The 23,357-nt window shown below is 38.0% G+C and overlaps 3 protein-coding genes across 5 annotated transcripts in view; 2 read left to right on the forward strand and 1 right to left on the reverse strand.

Annotated features, from left to right (window-relative positions):
• The first annotated feature begins 15,155 nt into the window (after window positions 1–15,155).
• LOC123960763 (interleukin-8) lies at window positions 15,156–17,898 on the forward strand. 3 transcript variants are annotated; one of them, XM_046035700.1, is made up of 5 exons: window positions 15,156–15,255; window positions 16,217–16,334; window positions 16,499–16,579; window positions 17,113–17,172; window positions 17,332–17,898. In XM_046035700.1, exons 1-4 carry the CDS (start codon window positions 15,192–15,194, stop codon window positions 17,168–17,170), a joined length of 321 nt encoding a protein of 106 aa, XP_045891656.1. In that variant the 5' UTR covers window positions 15,156–15,191; the 3' UTR covers window positions 17,171–17,172; window positions 17,332–17,898. The 3 variants fall into 3 exon arrangements, with proteins under 3 accessions (XP_045891656.1, XP_045891655.1, XP_045891657.1); XM_046035699.1 differs by lacking the exon at window positions 17,113–17,172; XM_046035701.1 differs by lacking the exon at window positions 17,113–17,172 and having other exon boundaries at window positions 17,335–17,898.
• Window positions 17,899–17,950: 52 nt separating this feature from the next.
• Window positions 17,951–23,357, reverse strand: part of cnot6l (CCR4-NOT transcription complex, subunit 6-like) — a 91,437-nt gene continuing 86,030 nt past the window's right edge. The window contains exon 13 of the mRNA XM_046035696.1: window positions 17,951–23,343. The gene's annotated coding sequence lies outside the window, so the exon portion shown is untranslated. The remainder of the gene's footprint in view (window positions 23,344–23,357) is intronic.
• The window catches only part of LOC123959809 (zinc finger protein 608-like), an 18,865-nt gene continuing 17,731 nt past the window's right edge, over window positions 22,224–23,357 (forward strand). The window contains exon 1 of the mRNA XM_046034095.1: window positions 22,224–22,255. Within this exon, the coding sequence (XP_045890051.1) occupies window positions 22,224–22,255 (32 nt within the window). The remainder of the gene's footprint in view (window positions 22,256–23,357) is intronic.

The raw sequence follows: 23,357 nt of genomic DNA on the forward strand, positions 1-23,357 counted from the left end.
GGGGTCATGCAACTGATCCTTTGCTTTTAAATTCATCAGCAAATCCTTCTCGATGGAAATTAAGGCCATGTCTGACAGTTGGGACAGCCCAGTTGTGTTCCTTGAGTAGGTTTTTATGTGCCTCTCCACAGAGGCAGTGGACACAGGGATTGTTAGGATTTACACTTGTGCAATACTTTCTTTCAGTTCTTTATTGATTAAAAATTGAGCTCCTACCCGCAAAGTCAGACATGCCGTACATGACAGTAAGTTTAGTGCAGAGTCGGGGCTGGTCGAAAAATGCACCAATATGCACCTTACATGCACCTTTTCAAACTTGGCATTGTAGTATTGTGGAAATGGTCACTGTAATGCTCGAACTGCTGTGGATCCAGAAGGGCCAGGAATGCCAGCTTTTTGTGGTCAATAAAGTGGCTGGCAATCTGGTTTAGGAGGCTGTCAATTACGCTGCAGTAGAGCCACCGTACCGTACGCAAAAGTCTCCATAAGCACTAAGGCAGTGCGGATGGCCAACCAAAGCCTGGGCTTCTTTGTAGACCCTGTCGAACATCCCTTTCTAATTGTCATTTCTCCTGTGTAGCTCATCCACTCTGGTCAGGCAGAATTGAATACCTTTGTTTTGGAGAATTCCAAAGACCCCATCCAAGTATGAGAAGATGGTGTGAAAGGTTTTCAACCAAAAACAGAAATCAAAGCTGCCATGGAGGGTGATATATCGATCCGCGTAATGGACTGTCATCATCAAACTCTGTGTGGTGGTCTACGATGTGCTCGAACACCTAGGAGAGAGTTACTCTCATCTTGGAGGCTCCCTATGCCATGACAAGATTCAGAACGTGGGCATAACAGTGAATGAAGAGGGCCTGTGGAATGGTTTCCTTCACTTTTGCTTGCACTCCGTTCAACAAAGATGCCATAACGGCCACTCCATCCTAGCACTCAGCGACCACTTTCTCAAAACAGCCACGACCCCGCAAGAACTCCAGCAGCCGTACAGCTATGGCCTGTATAGCTCGTCTGTCCTCTGCCACATCGTCATACTTAAAAACACGCTCTTTCACCCCATCTTCAGTGATGAAGCGAAGCACATATGACATCTGAGCCACATTGTCATGTTGGATGTTTCATATCCAATATTCAATAGATAGGCTATTAGTTTTTTACCCAAACATGATCTTGAACATGACCGCTTTTATGATGAATCTGTCTTTGATGTGTAGAGTTATCTCCGGACATTGTGGATTTATCCTCAGCACAGAATAAAATCTACACTGTCCCTCTTTATAACACAGTGACTCAGGCAACTGTCAGGTTTGCAATGGGCTAGTTGCACTGAAACACAACAGCGTGGGCTACATTACTGCAGTAATCACTGTTTAAACTAATCTGTATAAAACTGATCAATTAACAGTAGCCTAGCCTAATCTTTCATACTGTAGTCGCACTGATTGGAACATTACTATCGTAGTTGTCATGTTGGATATGAATATTTCTTAGTGAGGATGACTGTGGTGTAGCTCAAACAAATGATTGTAGCCTAGTTTAAAAGTGAGTTTTTCAGTATTAGCTGCTTAAAGTCTTAATGTGTTTTGGCAGCATTTCATTGATGTAAAATAGACACATTTTCCACTGCAGAAAAATAATTAATAGGCTAACCTACTGGGTTTGACTGTGACTTTACAATCACAGGTCCATGAGTAGCCTAAACTGTATCTGATCTGTTTGATTATTTTTCATCTTCAGTTATTGCCACCGACATTTTGTTCCGTCAGGTTACAGCTGAATAAATATAGCCTACCTAATTCCCCTTGTTTGCAGAGAAAGAACCCCACCACCACGCAGTTAATTAGATGTTTCAAAATGTCCCGGTTCCTCCTAACCTTCCCATTATGGATAATAACATCCCAGCATTGTTGCTCATCCAGCTGGAGCTCTATCCTGGTGCCCCCAAATGTTTTAAGGCGAATATGTTAGGATTTGGTTTTGTGCTGTTGTTTTTCCTGTGTTTATTTGATATTGTCATGGTTTGGAGTTTTGTAGTCTAGTTTATTATTTTGGCTCATTCGCTCTAAGTTTTCTTTGTAACTGTCTTATCTCTCATCTTAGTTCTTGGTCCTGTGCTTTAGTTCATGTTTAGTGTTTTCTTATTGGTGTATTTCTGTTTTTTCTCATTATGGTCTGTCTTAGTCCTTAGTCTTATCTCCATGTTTTAGGGTAGTCTTGTCTCCTGTTTGGTCCCGTCTCTGTCTGTGTCCTGATTTTGCTGTCTTTCCATGTTTTTGCATTTTACTTTGGTAGATCTGTCCTTGTGTGTTCCTGTGAACTTTACTGTTTATTTTGGTAACCTTCTGTACCTGGTGTCCTTGTCTAGCTTTGTCTGATTACCTGCTGTATCTCAGCTGTGCTTCCCTCCCTGCTCGTTTACCTGTGTATATATTGTCCCCAGTTTTCTTCAGTCTTTGTCACGTCCTTGTATTGTCTGTATTGTGTGCATTATCCGTGTCGTCCGTGTTGAGTTTTCTGTGCCTTCCCTGCCCTTTTGGATTACTTCATTGGTTTGTACTTTGTTCACGGATTCTTCCTTTTGGATTATGTTTTGTTTGGAGTTGGAGTTCCCTTTTGTTTGAACATTTGCCGCCTCCCACTTAACGCTCCCAGTGTTAGCCTGTTTGTCTTTTTGTAAATAAATCTTTGTTTGAACTGCATCCTCCTCGCCTACATCTGCATTTGGGTCCACACCTCCGCCTTCACTCCGCCAATCATGACAGAATAGTAGCTTTCAGATGACTTAAACCATTCTGATTGTGATGGGCGGACTTAGATAAACTTCCTGAATCAGAAAATCCCGGGACCCACTTCCGGTGCCAAACAGTAAAAAATCCCAGCAGTAAAGCTTTAGCTCCTTTGTTGATCCTGTCATCCACCAATACTGCGTGTAATTGCTAGAGTTGAAATGCCTCTCAAAAGCTTTTGTTTTCTACACCAAATTAAGCTCTGCCTGGCCTTCCTTTGCTGATTAACTCCAACTTCTCATTAAAAGTTAAACTTGAAAATGGCGTGTGTAATAAATCTGAAATAATGTCCTCCTCACTAGTGGGAAGGTTACTCATGGGTTCTATCGTGAAGTGCATGTACAAGCTAGCAAATGTTAGTTTATTAGCTTGTCACCGGGTCCTGCACAATGGGCGGAACTTGTCATAAAGTTAGCGGTAACAAAGCCCACCCATTTAGAGGGAAGATATGATTGGTCAATTTTACTGTCAATTTAAATTAGTCTCTCATTGAATTACTATCACTGGACCCTCTGTAATTTTATAGTAGGAACACTGATCTGGGAGCTGCATAGCATTTTCTTCCCAACAGCTGCAGAGTCATCAATATTCTGATTAGGTGGCAGGTTATGAGGGTGACAAAAGGCACACCTTTCATTTAACCCTTCACATTCCAACACAATCTTAATATGCAGGATTCAAGGATTTATTTCAGAAATGTTAATTTTAGATTGTCAACCTGAATCATTTTAAGGTAATAATGAATTAATAATTCTAGGTGATGATTTAAGTACTAATTACTTAATGCAGGGAATGAAATAAGTATTTGTGCTTACAAATGACCAATTAAAGGGAATGATATATCACACATCACCCACCTGCCTAGTCTGGGACAACTGACACTGCATAAGGAATATGTCTTAGGTGTCAAATGCATTTCCTACCATTACATGTCCCCTCACGCTTCTTCTTTCCGCTACTCTCCGTAGGAGGTTGCTACAGCGGATCATCAGTTTCCATCTCGTTGGAAACCTGGGCGATCTCATAATCCTCATATTTTGCCTAAATTGCACATCCCCCCTCTCTGTCCCCATATTTCTTGTTGTCCAGTACTGTCAATTATTAAATCTGAAACAACATATACTTAAAAATTCTTTAAAAATATTCCAGGTAGGTCTGACTTTTAGGACATCGACTGCCAGAACACCCCTTGCATTATCAGTTTTTAAGCCTCGTTAACTTGATTCATGTAAAATTCAACCTTGAGCTTTTAGTGTCCTCTTTTGACCCACTAGGACCAGGATTTCAACGCCAACCTGATCCCAGGGGAGTTCAGGATTTAGTGTACATGACTCAACTTATCTAAATTTAATCTTAGAATATACACCTCATTTGCATAAACGGGAACTAGAGTCTAATTAAATGGGGGGATAAGAATCCCCTCAATAAATACTTACCAGAAAAGGATGTGGTTATCAGTCAGGGACCTCTGAGGCAAATACAGAAGTAGAGCTCTGCTCGAGTTTAGTTCTTGGTACTCTCCAGTGTCCTCCTTTTCTGTTTTCTGTTCCTGATTCTGGCTGGGTTGAACCCAAACTGTTATAATTATAGTTAGTCAAAATGTCCATTAGTCTGCTTTGAAGTTGCAGCCGAACAATATTGGAGTTTTAGAGTTCTCCTATTGTGGGCTGATGCTCCATCCAGACACAACTAAAACAAGTTTTTTTTTCTCTTAAACATGATACTTTAAAAATAGTGCTTCTTACCCAGTCACCTGACTATTTATGTAACTTTTAACTCAAGGTAAAATGCAGCAGCAGTTCTGTTCAGCTACCCTACAGCAAAATGTGTAGCTTTGGCACTTTCTGCATCTGCAAGCAATTCTCAGCTTCAGATGGATGCACTATTGTGTATCAGCTTGCAGAGTTGGATACTTAACAATACTCTAGAAGACAATCAGACCTGTAAAATTACGTTCAGTCTTTAATTAAAATATATTAGCTCAATAATTAGCTTGCCTGCAAGGCTCATTTGCCTACACCAATGTAGTGTCAATGATGTCTGAATAGGTTTTTTAGATTCCCCACAAGCTTCCTACCTGAACAACACAGTTACATCTCTCATGTGCGCCAGATGTCGCAGAGTCGTGGTGTAATTTTTGGGCCTACATGGAACCTTCCATGCAAGCTATGGTCTGCTTTACTATTCAAACTCTTGCTTACCCCCTTAGAACATTTCTGAAAAAAGGGATTATTTTCTCTGCCTTTAGCCATGACAATGTGTATTTACTAGTATTTGTTGTGTCTAAAGGACGGGCTAAATGAAAGGAAGGACTTCCTCTTGTGTAGTCAAAAACTTTACTAGAAATGTCTCATATTATATCTTTCCCACTTGGTTATTATGTGATCCCTGATCACCATAGAGCACTTATCTACTGTATCTTTTATAGCTTTCTGAAATATTGTTTTTCATTTCAGTTTTTTTTTTGTTTTAATTACAGGAACGATTTCACATCCAACTCAACCACTGCATCAGACACTGCTTCCACAGTCAACTTCTGATCACATTTTATAGTAACATTTGACATAGGAATGGCTTAATTTAAAGTTTATCAAGCTGTGAATTAGTTGTAGGAGGGCTGAGCCGCTGTCCAGTTTTTTTAAACGGCCTTTGCAATCAAAAGATTATACTATTCAACACCTTCAGTTGACAGTTTTGTTCCATTACTATTGACCTTTCTGATGCTATCCTTTTGGAAACATGCTAATAATTACACAATAATTGTCTTAGTGCTTCATCATATCCATGAGGTGCTGGCTTTTAATAATAATGTACTCAAACTGTGCTGTTTTATATGTAGAATATGCTATTGCGGAATTCAGTAAGCAAGCAAAACCCCCCAAAACATTGCTGTACAGATACACTGATTCACTCTGAACTAAAATGTTTTAGTGTGTCTATGTTGGTATTTTATAAAAAAAAACACAAATCTGTACTTTGAAGAAAAAACTATACCTCAGGACAGGATCGTGACAAGCTCATTTCACCATCACCATCTGGGCCAGTAATCACACGCTACAGGCCAGCCTATCAAGGCACATACCAATCGATTTTCAGCTACAGTTTTTTGGTCTCTATTTTAAAACTGTGTTATCCAGCGGCCCACCAGGAAAACTCCAGGGACCCTGGAGAGCCAGTCCGCCCTTGTGGCCAATCTGCCCTTCCAGGAATAACATCCTTGCATTCCTTGTTCTTGTCACTTTAAGATGAGAGATGCCAATTACAGTTTTGAAGGACTGAATGTTGTTTTCTGTCTGTCAACTTAAAAGGGCAACGGGACTTGGTTAAAAGATACTAGAAGATGTTTTGTCTCTCATCCGAGACGCCTTCGGGTATCTTTTAACCAGATCCAGTTGCACTTGATTTTAACCTTCTTTGGATATCTATGACCTGCATGACTGAAAGCCTTCACAGACTTGTGCATTAACCTTTGGTCAATATTGTAAATTAACAAAGAAGACTGACTAAAAATATTGTCACATCACCATTATCATATCAAATCATGATCATATCGTGATCATATCACCATGCATGTGAAGGTTTTATCGGATTGTGCTTATTTTCATCAGACTTATATGGAGTTTGTTGTGTTTTTGAATTCCTTTTCCACATCATTATTTACAGGTTAATACCATATACTGTTTAGGTTAATACGCTGAAAATATTCATGCAGCATCCTTAAGAGTTAATGCTTTCCAGGTTTGGTTGCAGTGACCTGGCCTACTTAGAACCCGTCAAATTTAACTTGTAAAGGCAGATACAGATTTAAATCAACAAACCCCCAAATGCTAAAATGTTTTATCAGATAATCGTCATTTTCCCCAAAGAACATAGTTGGGTGTCTAACTGGCCATCAAAGACTAATAACCTCATGTAGCGCCCACATTGCTGTAAAATCAGCTTGAATAAAAAACACAAACAAAAACAAAACAGGGCCAGATAATTAAAAAAACAGGACCTTTACATTCAGAAATCATATGAGTTGGCTAAATTTACAGTTCAAGTGGTAACTATTCGTCACCACGTACTTACTACAATATTTTGTTTGTTTTTTGTGGCATTTTTGCAGATTACAATAAAAAAGCTATTCTGAATTTGTTTCTGTCTTGTGTTTTTAATTGCCGGTGTGATGACATTAATCTCTGTTGTCACATAGTTAGAACATTAATTACTGTAACTGACAGCAGCTCATGTGTGTTACCAAGATGTTTGTGCATGTGGTGTTGTACTGTTGCTAAAGTGATGTCCTCTGTAATATTTCTCAGAATTTGGGGGGTTATTGACATGAAAAGTTTACATTGTAGAATAATACACATTTTGAGTGATTCTAGTATTTTTTAGACTAACATAACTATAAAAAGGTCCCTCAGAAATATGATTTAGTTGTGATGGTGTCTTGGAGAAGTTAAGAGTGATGGAAGAAGAATTTAGATCCTTCACTTAAATAAAGGTACTGATACAGCAATGTAAAAATATTCAATTACAAATAAAAGTAATGCATGAGAAATCCTACTCAAGTAAAAGTACAGAAGTATCAGTAGCAACATGTACTTAAAGTGTCAGAGTAAAAGTAATCGTTTTGTCCCTGTGACTGATTGTTAATACTAATGCAACACTGTGTACTTAAGTAGTGTAGTTACTGTTGTAGCTGGTCATGGTGTAGCTAGTTTAAACTACTTTATATTCAACTAAGTTAAATTTTGTTATTTATTTAAAGATTTGATTGGCTTCTTGTCAAAGCCAGAGAGAGTGTTTCTAAAATCCTATTTATGAAGACCAGGTAAGAGCGATTGAGAACATTTTTGGAAAAGTGAGGACAGTTCCACTTTTTCAAAGGGCTGTTTAAGGGCTAAGATTTGATTTTAGGGTTATGGTTATGCCAAAGCGGGCCATCACAAATACAGAAGAACAAAGGCATGTAAAAAGGGAGGATGAAAGTAGGAAAATGTTTAGAATCGTAAAGAAATTGTACCTGAACTCTACCGACGACCACTTTAGTTTGTATCTTGTCAATAAAGCAAGAAAACACTTAGCTTAAACTTACAACATTTAAAATTCTACTTAAGACCTCAGAGTCTCCAAAAAGAACAAATTGGTGAGGCTGAATTTAGCGGAATTTTTTTATGAAATACATCCGGCATTATCAAACATGGGATATTTGTGATTCTTTTCCTCCAGCAGAAGAGGGCGTTCTGCATAACTTTATTATATCTGTGTGGAGATGTTCTGTAGATGGCAGCATAGACTTTACAAGCAGCAGCGGTGTAATTAATCAAATTATGACAAGCTAATTACAACACAGACGACGCCTTTAGGGCCACGGATGGCTGTAAATGGAGGAATTTTGGAACCACCAGGACTCTTCCTAGAACTGGCCGCCCGACCCAACTGAGTGATCGGGGGAGAAACAAAATCCTCCGGTCTGATGAAACAAAGAACTCTCTGGCCTGAATGGCAAGCGTCATGTCTGGAGGAAACCAGGCACCGCTCATCACCTGGCCAATACTATCTCTACAGTGAAGCATGGTGGTGGCAGCATCATGTTGTTTGGGATGTTTTTCAGCGGCAGGAACTGGGACACTTGTCAGGATCAAGAGAAAGATGAATGTAGCAATGTACAGAGACATCCTTGATGTAAACCTGCTCCAGAGCGCTTTGGACCTCAGACTGGTGCAAAGGTTCATCTTCCAACAGGACAATGACCCTAAGCACACAGTCAAGATAAGAAAGGAGTGGCTGCAGCAGAACTCTATGAATGTCCTTGAGTGGCCAAGCCACTCAGAACAGACAGAACCTGGTTAAACATCTCTGGAGAGATCTGAAAATGGCTGTGCACCAACACACACCATTCAACCTGATGGAGCTTGAGAGGTCCTGCAAAGAAGAATGCTGTGCCAAGCTTGCAGCATCATCATTAGATTAAGTAGGCCATCCTAACTATAAACCACTGTGAATGGAGATACTCAACAGCGGCATCTGAACTCTGTAAATCAGAGACAGAGGCATGAGGTAAGAGAGCAGGGAGTGTATGTAATAAGCCTAACCCTCTAGCATCTGAAAGTGTTAATCCAAAGCTGCCTAAATTCTAAGAAGTTGCATGTTTACTTTGCACAGACTAAAGGGCAGGTTTATGTGCCTTCGGGCATTGTACAATAGGCTATGTGTGTGCAGGTTGCCTAGAGGAACTTTCAGTTCATACTTTCATTTTTTGATATTCACTGCGTTGTCTGCATCATGCAATTTGATTGATTTCAGGCAGCATCTTGGGTTTGCTTTGATGTATAGTAAAGCTGTAGTGTTGTAGAGATTGCAAGTATTACTTTGTCTCATCGTGACTTATAAGCGCCGTCTGGTGTGAGTAACATTAATCAATAAGACTTATAGTCACTCCACTACAATATCCAGATTTTCAAATCATGGTAGCACAGCGTAGGCAGCTGCCTGGTGCACCAGTCAGCAAAAAGGGGCCCACAGTTTTTCTTTTGTTTCAGTGTAGTGACAAAACGAAATTCAATGTTTCACACTTTGCCATTTGCTGTATAACAGATGAGTCAAGAATCCGGCTTGTCAACACCAACTGTAACTGACAGTTACAGTGAAATAAGACAAATGACCTTTTTAAGGAGCACCACAGTGTGTGGTTGGAGGTTTCTTCACAAACAAAGGAGAAGGTGGAACATTTTTAATGTAGTGAAGCCCGCTATTAATGTAAATATACAGAAACACTTAAAGTGCATCAAATGCACAATGAAAAGAGCAGTTCATGGAATAACCAGGGACGTGTGGGCATGTGGAAACAGTTTCCATATTAGTGCAGTTACTGCAGGAGTTTCTCTAATGTTCCCAATATAATACAAATAAATAGTACTTAAAGTTTCTGAAGTAAAGTAATTTTGTCTAATGGCTTTAGACCACAAAGTTGAGAGACACAATAACATTGATTTTGTTGAAAAGGTTATGGTGTCTTGTATTCAACTGAAAGTTGTATTTATATTCAGTGTTGCCCTTAAACACATTTTTTATATTCCCAAAGACTAACATATGCTGAATGCATTTGCTCCCTCATAAGATATTTGCAAATCTAATTTTTTAAAGTATTTTAATCCAGTATTGTTTACATTCAGGTTAACTTCTTCTTCTTCTTCCCTGCCTTTGCTGACAGATTGCTGTGAATGAAAACATTGATTGGAATATGTATCACGTCACAGCTGCATGTGCATCTTTGTGAGTCGGCACGAGACAAGCAAAACACAAACCTATTTGCCCCAAGCTTGTCAAAAACTTCACAGGGTCCATTTAAACAACCTGTTTCATGTGCACTAACTAAGTGGGTTTTAGTTTCATGTTCTCACACCTTATTTAACACTAAGCAATTAAAGTGACACACTAACCAAATAATTGCGATTGCAGTTGCCTAACACTTAATCGTACTCTGTATTACCTGACTGATACTTGTTTTTTGAGGCAAGTTTACAAAATTTGATAAGGATATATTGACTGAAGGCCATTTTTCATAAACATAATATAAACATTTAAGATAAGGATCCCTTAAATCTGTTGGTATGTGTCAGTTTGGAAGGCACACACTAATTTGTCATTTAGGTATAAGAGGGAGTTTGCAAGTTCTACGTGGGTTCACTCCAGGTGCTTCATCTTCCTCCCACCGTCCCCAGACTAGGTTAATTGGTGATTCTAAATTAACCTTAGGGGTGAGTGTGAGTGGTTGTTTGATATGTGTGGCCCTGCGATGGACTGGCGAACTGTCCATGGTGTACCCCGCTTTTTGTCTGATGTCAGCTGGGATATCTCTATTAGGTAGTACTTACACACACTCAGCCAACATGGACTTATAAGGCACAAGAAATACTGTTGAAGCTTCTTACATTACAGTGCAAACAAATAACTTTGCCTGCTGTCCCAGGCTCTACAAATAAAATCAGCCACAGTAAATGCTCCTTCCTAAAACACAGATCAAGCTTCTTACAATCATTTATCCGCAATAATTAATCAGGAATTATGGACATTTAATTGCCATTGAGGTGGCGTGGTGGTGCAGTGGTTAGCACTGTTGCCTCACAGCAAGAAAGTCGTGGGTTCAAACTTCAGTTGCACCGGCCTTTCTGTGCAGAGCTTGCATGTTCTCTCCAGGTGCTCCGGCTTCCTCCCACTGTCCAAAGACATGCTGGTTAGGTTAACTGGTGTCTCTAAATTGCCCTTAGGTTTGAGTGTGAGTGGTTGTCTGTCTATGTGTGGCCCCGCGATGGACTGGCAACCTTTCCAGGGTGTACCCCGGCTTTTGATCAATGTCAGCTGGGATTGGCTCCAGCCCCCCGCGACCCTGTACACAGGATAAGCGGTTGACGATGGATGGATGGATGGATAATTGCCATTGGACATTCTGCCAAGTAAGTATTAAAAAAGTGGCCCTTAATCATAGGTTTCTCTTCAGGGAGACCAGTAAACCTGTCAGTTTCTATAGCCAATGGTAATGTAGGTCAGTGTAACTTTCCACACAGAGAACTTCTGACTGAATTCTGCTTCACCTAAGGCTCTATTTAGGTTTGTACCAAACGTTAAAAGGCCATTTTTCTTTACACAACAGGAAATATTTGCACAGAGCATCATGAGTATTGCACTGTGTAATCAAAGCCGATGTTTAGCATCTAATTGCTGCCTGAAATGTGCTAGTTGTGTTTGATCCTGTTTTATCATTAATCTCCACTTCCAGCACCATTCAGCGTTAAGCATTTTCTGTAGATATTTTTTATCCTCTGCAAGTAAAATTATTTCATAAGTTGTGTAGTAACAATCAAATACTTAACCCCCAGCTTATCTATAATATTTCAACTGCTTGTGAATTATGCACTGCACTACAACAAAACAGACAGATAAAACACAAGGCTGAATGCAACTAAGCAGTTGTGTTTCCAGTGCGCTCTTTACTCAGTCGTATCTCTGAGGGAGGGCTGACCTTTCTATTCTGATGTAGAAACTCGGGAAATAGAAAATCAGTGGTTTCCTTTTCTGGAAGACAGACTGTTTTCACTTACAGCGTACCCTAAACATGCCAATAATAGAATGCAGAGTTGGTTTATTTGGTGAGGGCTGCACTGTCTGCCATGAGGAAGTGATTGCAGTCCAGTGGCCGATTTTACAAAGATATTTTAGCCTGGTCTGTTGTGTTAGGTCAGTCTTAATTTTGCTCCCAGGTTACTTGTTTTTAAAAATAAAAATGACACTGCCTAGTACTTTTGATGTTCTTACATTGGTGCAACAAGATGCAGGGCAGAAGTAGGATGAAGTTCATGCACATAGCCCTTTTCTTTTAAAAAGCAAATCTTTTTCCTGCTGTCAATATTGCTCATACATGCAGCATTACTCTGCATCAGTTCCAGGATTAAGTGTATAAAAGCTTTATCAGATTTCACACACTTGATACATTGCTCTCCACAGTTTCCTGTTTGCGTAGTGGTGCAGTTTCCCCTTGTAGGCATAATAAATATGCGTATAAATAAATATGTCCTCTCCGTATTTGTCATGACCTTTGATCCGGGTTATGACAAGTAGCATTTTCCCTCTTTCTTTCTCTCTTTTCTTTTCAGCTACTGTCAGGTCACTGCGGCCTGTGTGTTTCAGTCAAGTATAAAATCAAAACTTAAAATGAAAAGAAAGTAAAAATCTAGATCATATATCTTGTCATGTTAGTTGTGATCTGCTTTGTCATCAAGAATGAATATGATAAAATAAACAACATTTTATTAATTCAAGTGCACCTTTAAGCCATTTTTTTTTAAAATCTCTAATTTAGTTTTGATGCAAATATTATTGCCACTCCATTAGTTGTGTGTCACCACAGCCAATCAGAAACGGATATGAAAAATGCTGATCATGACTAAAGATGAAAACTGTTGCAAAATTTTAAATGGTAATCTGAGGCCTCACAGTTTTCATATGGAGCTTGTTTTGTTTCTACAGAACTTTGGGCGGGCACTGCGAAATCTGACTAAACTAGTAAATGTCATTGCAGAGGGTGGAAGGAGGTCATGGATCCACTTACACTTGAAAATGCTGACTGAGGTTCATTTTCCAAAATCATGCGTGAAAACTTTCTGTAGTTCATGAAATATTTTACTGTAAAACATTAATGCTGATTGAAACTGTAGTTGTATAAACTTAAACCTAATTCTAACTTTAATTTAAATCTGAACCAAAGCGACTATTTGATTTTATTGCAGAATGTTTTTTAAAACGTATTGGTGGTACTAGACCTAAACTGTGACCTTAAATGACCCCTGACTAGTTGTGACCGTAACAAGTTGACAGATTATTTTCCTACAGGAACCCAGTACATTTTCAAATAAAACACTGTTACAAGATTAAAATGACATTCTATGAAATCTAAGTGGTCCACAGTGTAGGAATAAATTAATAGAAATAATAGCTTTATTTGTATTTTCAATGCAGGAAGAAAGCATGATTATGTCAGACTTGGTAAGGTTTAATTGGTGAAACTTGTGGCATCCAATGTTTTATTTCAGTAAGGCACTTGTGAAGGCTTGATTTGAATATAGAGTCATATGTCATCGGCGTAACAGTGAAACTGGACATTACATTTGCAGATGATGGCACCAACAGACGAAATATACCACAGAATTTAACCCTGGGGGGTACCATAGAGCATGTTGTCATAGAGCATCTAGGCCAAATATCGGATACATTTCATACCCTCACATGTCCCCTCGCACAGCTTCTTTTGGCTGTGTCCCGTAGGGGGTAGCCACAGTGGATCGTCAGTTTCCATCTGGGTGGGAACCTGGGTGATCTCATGATTCTCATATTAGTTGCACCTCCCCCTCTCTGTCCCCATATTTCTTATTGGCCTGTTCAATTATTAAATACTTACTTGACCCCAACCTGATCCCAGAGGAGTTCAGTGTACATGACTCGTCTTATCGAAATTTAATCTGAGAATATACATCTAATTTGCATAAACGGGAACTAGAGTCTAATTTGGGGGTTAATTAGTTAGTTAATTACTTACCAGAAAAGGATGTGGTTGTCAGGGACCTCCAAGGTAAATACAGAAGTAGAGCTCTGCTTGAGTTTAGTTCTTGGTATTCTCCAGTGTCCTCCTAAATGTTTTCTGTTCCTGATTCTGGCTGGGTTGAACCCAAAGTGTTGAAATTATAGTTAGTCAAAATGTCCTTAAATCTGCTTTGGAGTTGCCTACAATATTGCAGGATTAGAGTCTCTCCTGTGCTGATGCTCCATCTAGAAAAAAAATAATATCAGTTTTGTTTTCTCTTAAACATGATACTTTAGAAATAGTGCTTCTCACACAGTAACGTGTTTATGTAACTTTTAACTGAAGGTAACTGCAGCAGTTCAGTTCAGCGACGCTCCAGACAAATGTGCTCTTTCTGCATCTGCAAGCAATTCTCCTGTACCGTGGTATCACTGAACCCATCCTCCTGTACTGTGCTACCTGCTTCTCCCTCGCCAATAGAAACAAGCTCCTTAAAACCATTAACACTTCCTCACTTCCCAGCATGCCAGCCATCATTGACACCACCACCCTCTCAAACCATGATTCACTCAGGACGCAGATACAGACAGCCTTTCTACAAAAAAGCACACCTTGGGAAATATTTTGTACCCTGTGCTGTAAGAGCATTAAATTCACAGACAAATCCATTATATTTAGTTGCAGCTGCCACTCCTGTGTAATATGTGTTCATATGTGTACAATAAGTGTATATGTATTGCATAATGTATGCATGTATTATCCGTGCTGAAGGTTGCTCTCGGTGAAAACAAATTTCCTCCACTGAGGGCAATAAAGAATGAATCTGAATCTGAACTTATCAGACTCAACCACAACAAGCTAAATATTTGGATGATTATGTCACATTTTTGAGATATAAAAATTAACACGTTTTAATTGTGAATATATTGTTTACGTCAATGTCCAATGTTATTTCTAAAAGTTAAAACATTCTAAAAGTTAAAACATATCAAAAGTGATGTATAATAATAAAGACATATGTGAAAAGCAATTATTAATCAATGCCAGAAAGTCAGTGTGTGCAGACAAAACAATGAGTAGATCAGTGTAGATCAGAATAAGTCTGTAATAACAGACCTTCAGAGGGGAACCCAAAATTAGCTCACTCAGCAGAACCCCCCCCCCCCCCCCCCCCCCAACACCACCAAAAAAATATGATGTGTTAAGACAGGAAAAGTATCAGTGCTTCCTACACACACTTCTTTATTTGCCGCTATATAAACCCGGGTTCGACTGCATTCACTCTCAAATACTCACATCCTCATTGGTGCTGAAAGATCAAAACAACCACCAAGATGACGACTAAACCCCTTCTCCTGGCTGCTTTGGCTCTCTGCTGCTGCATCGCCACTCTGCATGGTAACAAATTTTATTTTATATTACTCACATAATTAGATTACAATGAAGTCTTGTTTTTTTCTCAACTCATTAATACAGTGCGTTGTATGTCTTCTTCTCAGTTTAGTATTTTTGTAATTTGTGCAACTAAAGTGAACGAAACAATAAGTTATCATCTGCATACAATGACATTTTGCTCATTTCAAACCAGACATTAAGTGCCCAAATATTTTTAGGGACCTTATAATAACTATTTTATATTGCTTCAACACCAGATTTTTTCAATATATTCATTTAGATATCTTACTGGATCCAGGCAATTTGACAAAAACTAATTTTATTTTTCGGTAACAATTGTCTCATATTTTTCATTATATTATATTATATATATATATATATATTTTAATGTTAAATAATTTTATCTTGTTTCATTTGACCTGTTTTATACTTACTATACTCATTATCCTGTCATGAAACACATCAAACTGCAGTACTTTAATAATAATTTAATGTATATTAATAATAAAGTATACAGCTTTATTAAACTTTTAGTTTTATAGTTGAAAGTTAATACTGGTAGTTACATTCTGCTGTGTGACAAACATTTTAAAATCTTAACCCAAGGTTCACATACTTGCTATTTCTGGAGCTTTAATCCACATGGTCTTTCTCAGTTGGTGAAGTTCGCTGTAAGACCACCCATTATCACATGAGCGAAGTTCCATACCCAGCTCATGCAAGCTGTTTCCTTGACATCTAAGCAAACATTTCCATTCAGGAAAACTGTGAGATGCAGTTGAAAGCTCCAGAAAAAGCTACTCACTAGACCTTGAGTTAAGTGAGTTAAGTCAAACCTCATTCTAATTTTCAGGGTTTCTCACGCGTAAAATGTATGTTCATTCTGAGGATTAACAAAGTCAGACTATTATTGAACACCACAGACTGAGATCATAATTAAACATTTTATTTAAAATGTTCCCAGCTTCTCCCAGGCAGTGGTGTCGCTGCATACGGACGACCTCTTCTCCCATTAACAGGCGTGTCATCCAGAAAATTGAAGTGATTCCTATTTCAGGACAATGTCGCCAGACTGAAATCATGTCAGTAGTCTAACTAACACAATGCAAAAATATTCCTCGAGTAACTTTTCAAATCGTAACTTCTATCATTCACCTGTGACACAAGTTTACTCAATCATTAAATCCAGGGTGAGAATGTCTCCACTCTTATACATACAATATGTAATCCCTCTCTTTCTCCACAGAGTCACCAAGAAAAATGGCTCTAAAGTTTGTGTCAAACCAAATGAGAAGTGGATCAACGTCCTGCTCACCGAATTGCAAACGTAAGTACTTGCTTTTTCTATGAGTTATTGTATTCTTATACTTCATATGAACCTTTTATAGAATCAAAACTATTTCACTTGTAACAATATCTTGTGTAGATTGGGAAAAATAGTGCAGAAATGATCTACAGAGCAATTAATTAGTCAGTTGAGTAAAAGTTTGTCATTTAATGTCTTTGCATTTAGGCTGTAGGTCAGACAAAACCATTTTATAAAAGTCAAGATTGGCTTTTTGAAATTGAAATTGTTTCCTAAGTTTCTGACATTTTAAACAGTTACATTAAAAAATAAACGACAGAATTATTGATAATGAAAATAACCATGCAGACCTAAACAAAAGCTAATTTTAAGCTTTCCATCATCAACAGAGAAATGGACAAAAGTTTTGTAGTTTGGAGGCACTATTATATTTTGTCTCAGACTCTTTGTATTACCTAGTCTCATTTGTCGTGGGAAAATCTCTGAAAAAAGGAATAATTTTCTCTGCCTTGCCATGACAATGTGTATTTACTGGTATTTTATTGTGTCTGAAGGTTGGGCTGTATCAAAGGAAGGGCTTCCTCTTGTGTTGGTCGTCAGTTATTGCGATAATGGTAGTAAAACCTAGAATCGTATTATATTCTATATTTCCCACTTGGTTATTATGTCATCCCTGATCACCATACAGCACTTATCTAATGATTATTTTATTGATTTCTGAATTAGTGTTATTCATTTCAGTCTCTAATGGATTTTCTTGTTTTTTATTATAGCAGGAATTTGATCTCCAGCTCAACCACCACGTCACCCACTGCTTCCACAATCAACTTCTGATCACATTTAGTAACATTTGACATAGCAATGGCTTCATTTAAGTTTAGCAAGCTGTGAATTAACTGTAGGAGTCCAGTTTTATAAACAATCTTTGTAATTCAAATGTTATACTATTTAACACCTTGTGTAACACCACAGTTTTCTTGAATCTTTGTGGTGCTATCATTTTGGAAAAAATGCTAATAATTACACAATAGTTGTCCTAGTACAATTATTACAACAATTAAACTATACTGTGTTAGATGTATGATGTGTTATTGGAGAATTCATTAAGCAAGCAAAATAAACAAAACATTATTGCTGTACAGAACCTTTTAAATGTGTTTATGTTGACATTTCATTGTCAGAAACCACAAATATGTACTGTGAAGTAAAATCTGTGATTGTTTTAAGTTACTAATCACACAATAAGTAAATGTTTTCCTGTAAATGTGACTAAATAATGTAAATGAAATCCTGCTGTCCACATTGTATTTTGATTAAATTTTGGATGGTATGGAAACCCAGACGTGCTTGTGTTGTATCCTTGACTTATAAGAATAAAAGCACAGACAAGACTCAAAAATTACATGTTTATTGCCTCAGGAGATGTAGAGAGTCGGGGCTTTTTGTGGAGAGATGATACAAGTGCTGTTGAGCATGTTGGATTTCAACTAAGGTGCAACTTTTCACATATTAAATACAGCTGTAGCCTTTGTAGAAGTCCTCCATTCATTGATATAAATATCACTACTTCAATACGGCAAGAAATTCTTTTTATACATACAAGTGTTGAGCCAAGTGATTGTTGAAGCCTACGTAGGGCCCTCAGGAACCACTGAGGCTGAAAAATCTCCTACATCCCAAATGTCAGCTGAGAAAAAACCCCATCCTGCTGCAAGTTGATGGAAATGTATTTCATTTAAAAGATCCAAAACACTGCACAAACACTGGCTCCTAGAATTTCCAACATGCTGCTCAATAGTCTTTAATTAGACCCCATCTTGTTTCAAATCCCACACCTCCAGTTTGCAAAGCAGGCTTTCTGTTAAAAATGTTGAGTCTCTTATCTTCTCAAACATTAGAAAAAGCTCCCTCCAGAGCCAAAGATTATTAAATTATACCGCTGATTATACACACTGAGTAGTACCCCCCCACACACACGATGAGTGTAAACTGAATTTCATATGTAAAATCAGGGTTAGAGAAAGGTGCAACATAAATATTAATAAGTAATGAGGTAATTTAGTGTTTTTCAATGATTTTAAAAGTTTTTATTTTAATCTATTAATTCTTTTCTACAGTTTTATTTGTGAGGAAAATTCCAATTGGAGAACACAAAGTGATTTTACACCTACAACGTTCAGCTGTAACTCAGTTTTTATAACACAAGTCAACAGGACCTCTACAAAGGATAGATCTGGATTTTCCTTTTTTGTCAGAGGAAAACAACAAAGTCAGCACTGCCACCTAAATTAGACAAGATGCATGCTTTGACTAATTTTAGCAGCTCTCCACCAGAACGTTTTCCTGCCAACAAAACCCTCACTGGCTGCTTCCTCCTGTCTGCGGTGGATGCTGGTTGGATTGAAAACAAATGTGGTGAAAAGCGGCAAGTCTGTAATCTGGTAACAGAAACTTAACATTGGCGGTACATATAACAGCTTTAAGTGCAGTTGTTTAAAATCCTCTTAGGAAAAAATGTAGCACCTTTGTTGGTGACTGCTGGTGGCTGAGGATCCTCACCGAGTTTCACTTAATTTACTAAACATGAATAAAACTAAACTGCTTAAACGTTCAAATACTTTAGATATGTATCTTTCCATCCAGGAACAACAGCTTTGCATTCCTTGTTCTCATAAGACAACAGATGCCAATTACAATTTTGAAGGAAGAACAGAAAACTGAAGATGTTTTTCAACTGTCAAACCGACTGACCACAGCAAATTAACCAGTGCATTAACCTGTGGTCAGTATAGTAAATTAACAAAGAAAATTTACTGAAAATATTCATGATACAACATGCAATCTTAAAGGTTATATCAGATTGTGCAAAATCTAGTTTTCATCAAACTTATATGGAGTTTGTTGTGTTTTTGAATTCCTTTTCCACATCATTATTTACAGGTTAATACACTGAAAAGAGTTAATTTTCCCGGTTTGGATGCAACAACCTGTGCTAGCTAGAACCTGTCAAATTCAACGTGTAAAGGCAGATTTCAGTCAACAAACCCTTTGTCCAAATGCTAAACGCTTTATCAGATAATCCTCATTTTCCCACAGCTGGGTGTCCTATTGGCCGCCAAAGATTATTAACCTTATGTAGTGACCACACTGCTGTAAAATCAGCTTAAATAAAAAAAACCTGAAAACAAACCGGGGCCAGATATTTAAAAACAAGACTTTGACATTCAGAAATCACATGCGATGACGGCCGTACAGCAACCTCTTTGCAGAGAAAATTAGCAAAAAACTCACCAGGGAAACCACAAACAAGTGAGCATTTTAAGATATCTGGTAGAAATGACTGATTTATCCTTGATGTTATGGATACAAAAAACAAAAAACAAAACAGTCTTGAGCATTGATTTCTCAGTTTCATCCCCAAAAGTTGGTTCATGAAGGACTGGAGGGATGAAAGGATGGATGGATGGCTGGATGATGGCGCTGGGTTAATCTCTGAGCGTCTTGGTCTCATGGGCAGTGCTGCTGTTGGAGAAATTGTACAAACTAGGCACGTTGTTTGTAGAAAAAGTATGTGAGGAGCGCTCTACAGAGACAAAATTAACAGGTTGAGTGCTTATAGGTGGTAGTGACTTGCTGGATATTATTGTGGAAAAAGTAAAAGAAGTGGCTGTGGATACTGGATGATGTATGTGAAGAGAGATATGAAAGGTATTTTTGTGAAAACTCAGAGGGAAACATCAAGTAGAAAGAGGAATAAACCAAAATAATTATGATTAAGCATCATGTCAGAACGTGAAACGCTTTGAGCGGACATGTAGATGTGCACTGGAGAAATAAAAGCCATCAAGACAAACTGCTTTTAAACCTAGAACATTTATCTTTTTTTTCTCAAAAACTTGTTAATACTGAATTGTACAAAGTACCAATTGAAAGACTGCGTGTTAGAGACAGAAAATGCCCATAGTTCAAAAACAAAGTTGGACAGAGATGTGGAGGTGGTACTGTATTCACATATGAGATCTTAGTGCACCGAAAGAAGAAAAAAGTACAAGTACAACTTAGATTTGTGAGAAAAAATACGCCCCTTTATCAGAGAAAGGTATATTCCCCTCACAGATGTGAAAGATGCCCCATCATCAAAGGCAATTTAATATCTGTACAGCTGTTGTACAAAATCAGAAAACCCAGTCAGGTGATTTTAGGAGTGAAGTATAGGCCTCAAAATGCTCATAAAGACAGACTTCATCAACTCCACCAAAACTGGAGGGGTATCCATTAGCGTTAGCGTCAAATCATGTGCAAATGAAGCAAAGCTGATGCTGCCCGTCCAGGCCGGTAAAACTGATCTGACTGCGGTTTAAAGCTGAGGTTACAGGTGCTCACAGCATTCATCCCAAAGTTATGGCTTTTCTTTTCAAATACTGAACAGAACAAATGCTTGGACTAATTTAACTAATTGAATCTCAAAAAGTCAGAGTTTACTAGACACTACAATGGGAAATGGGTCGGATATGTTGAACACTGAGTGCATGGGCAGGCAGCCATTTTTGAGTCCTCCTGCATAGAAAGGGCTGGGTATCAAACCTCAATATCAACGTGTCTGTTACACTAAGTATCGAAAAATGTCAAGCACTGAAAGTTGGCATCAAATGTCTAATTACAATTGTAATCTTTTAAAAGAATTCTACAGTCAGATTGAACTTGACTGAAATCTAAATTTTGCCAATTACACACACACGCACATGTATTTATTTTTTTTTGAGCCTCTCAAAAGCATTACAACAAAACCAAATTAAAACTCCAAAGTGTCTTTAAATAAAGTTTATCCGGACACTTTTTACACCTTGTGACGACTCAAAAATATGACAACTTTGAATTTCCCAAGTTATTCTTTTTAAGAATGGAGCAAAAGAGCAAAAGCTGTTTTATCAAAAATGCACAAAGACGAGGGACTTCTACAACAACAACATATATGTATGTCAGTACATACATTACCTGTGCTTATATAGGATTTTCAGAACAATAGCTTCCTGTTTGGTTTTGCTTGTACGATGTGACTCTGAGAGTTTGAGAGGTACTGCTGGATGCATAGCATAGCCCTGAGTTACAACTTACATAAAGGGCTATTAGTTCTATCCATCTGACACAAATATACAAAGTTTACACAGGAATCTGGCTTTAAGAGGCTCCGACAACCAATTTCATAGTGAGCCTTTGGGAAATACATTCGGCTCCTGGTCACAAATCATTAGCAGATTCTTCTCAGGAGGTTTTTTTCTCTGGCACCAGTAAATAAATATTATCTTCTTATTGACCGAGCATAAGTCATTCTGGGGAGATTCTTTGGCTAATCAGGTGATGGGAAACGGGACGATCAAGATTCTATTAAGACCGTAGGTGTTCAAAAGCACGACTTCAAAAGCTAAAAGTTTAAAGCACATTGTCAATGTCAGGATTGTGATGCAAATATATTTCATGTCTTAAAATATTTTTTCATTTAGCCTGAATTAATTGTCATAGTGCTGCAGAGAACTCACGAGTTGCATCTTTTAAACTACAGTGAGAATGAATCGTCTGAGAGGAACACCTCTGCAACTAAAATATTTAGCAGTGATCAAAGGAGGTACAAGACCAGTACTATGGAAAAAGAAATTCATAGGCGCGAATGCAGCAACTCAGTAACATCCGCGCAGCACCGTGAGGTGGCTTTCAGGTTGAGATTTGCAACTTGACAAGAAGGATAAGTCAGGTGACATCCTTTTCCACTATTTAGAAATAAGCCCAGTCAACATAATCCCAAATACTATGGAAATGTGATCCAGAAAAAACTTTGGTAGCACATGGGATACTATCCATTATTTTTCACTATAAATAAAGTGTCAATCTGAAAGCCCCCTAAAACAATCTGTAGTCAATATTATCAGTGCTGTTTTGTGACCCGGACCAGTGACATGAGATGATTCATGTTCTAGTTCCTTATGAAACACATCAAGTTAGTGTTAACAGTGACGTTACATTACTTTTAAAACGCCCTCTTAGTCCTTTTTAATCTTTAAAATTGCAGATAATTACTCACATGTATCTGAATTAAGTATTTTGATGTTTATTGTCTGATCAAAATGGAAAATATGGACCTGTGTTTATATAAATGACGAATGATGTAAACAAACCTTTCATATCCTCATAAAACTTTCCTAACTTAATTTCAGCTGTTTGTAGTGCTACTCCTTTTATTAAAATACCTGTCAAGTTAGTTTGGGAGTGATAGCGGTCCAATTGTATAGACTTTAACACAACATGCATATTGTGGTGCAGCATTAACATTATGTTGTGTTTTTACTCTAAAAATATTATTTCACAGCTGTGTGAAATGAGAAAATAAACACCAAATGAAATTTAGCTAATCTGCACACATTTGTGTAGGAGATTTATCTTTAAAAAGTTGATCGTATTAGTTAAGGTTTGTTGTTGTAGGAGCAGAATCTACAAGCGGTCATTATCATACTTAAGGCAAAAAAAAAAAACAACAATTGACATTGGGGGTTACCATAGCAACCTCACCCCAAGCCCAACATTTGGTATCAAGCCTTTTCAAGGGGAGAAAGAAAAAATTAAATAAAACATTTACAGTGTGCAAAAACACAAAAAGGAGCAACAAACGGGCGAATACTTCACTCCTTTTGGATAGGTGGGTCTTAGGGTTGGAGGGGTCAGATGGTGTCTGAGTTTGAACATGATCGGTAACCTGTACAGGGTCCTGTATAAAGCTGGAGGGGGGGGGGGGGGGGGGGGGGGGGTG

The sequence above is a fragment of the Micropterus dolomieu genome, linkage group LG21 (assembly GCF_021292245.1).
Source record: "Micropterus dolomieu isolate WLL.071019.BEF.003 ecotype Adirondacks linkage group LG21, ASM2129224v1, whole genome shotgun sequence".
NCBI lineage: Eukaryota > Metazoa > Chordata > Actinopteri > Centrarchiformes > Centrarchidae > Micropterus > Micropterus dolomieu.

Coding starts and splice junctions, on each gene's coding strand:
- LOC123960763 (XM_046035699.1), top strand. CDS start 15,192: ATGACGACTAAACCCCTTCTCCTGGCTGCTTTGGCTCTCTGCTGCTGC. Junction 15,256..16,216: donor CTGCATCGCCACTCTGCATG/GTAACAAATTTT, acceptor AAATGTTCCCAG/CTTCTCCCAGGCAGTGGTGT. Junction 16,335..16,498: donor TGTCGCCAGACTGAAATCAT/GTCAGTAGTCTA, acceptor CTTTCTCCACAG/AGTCACCAAGAAAAATGGCT.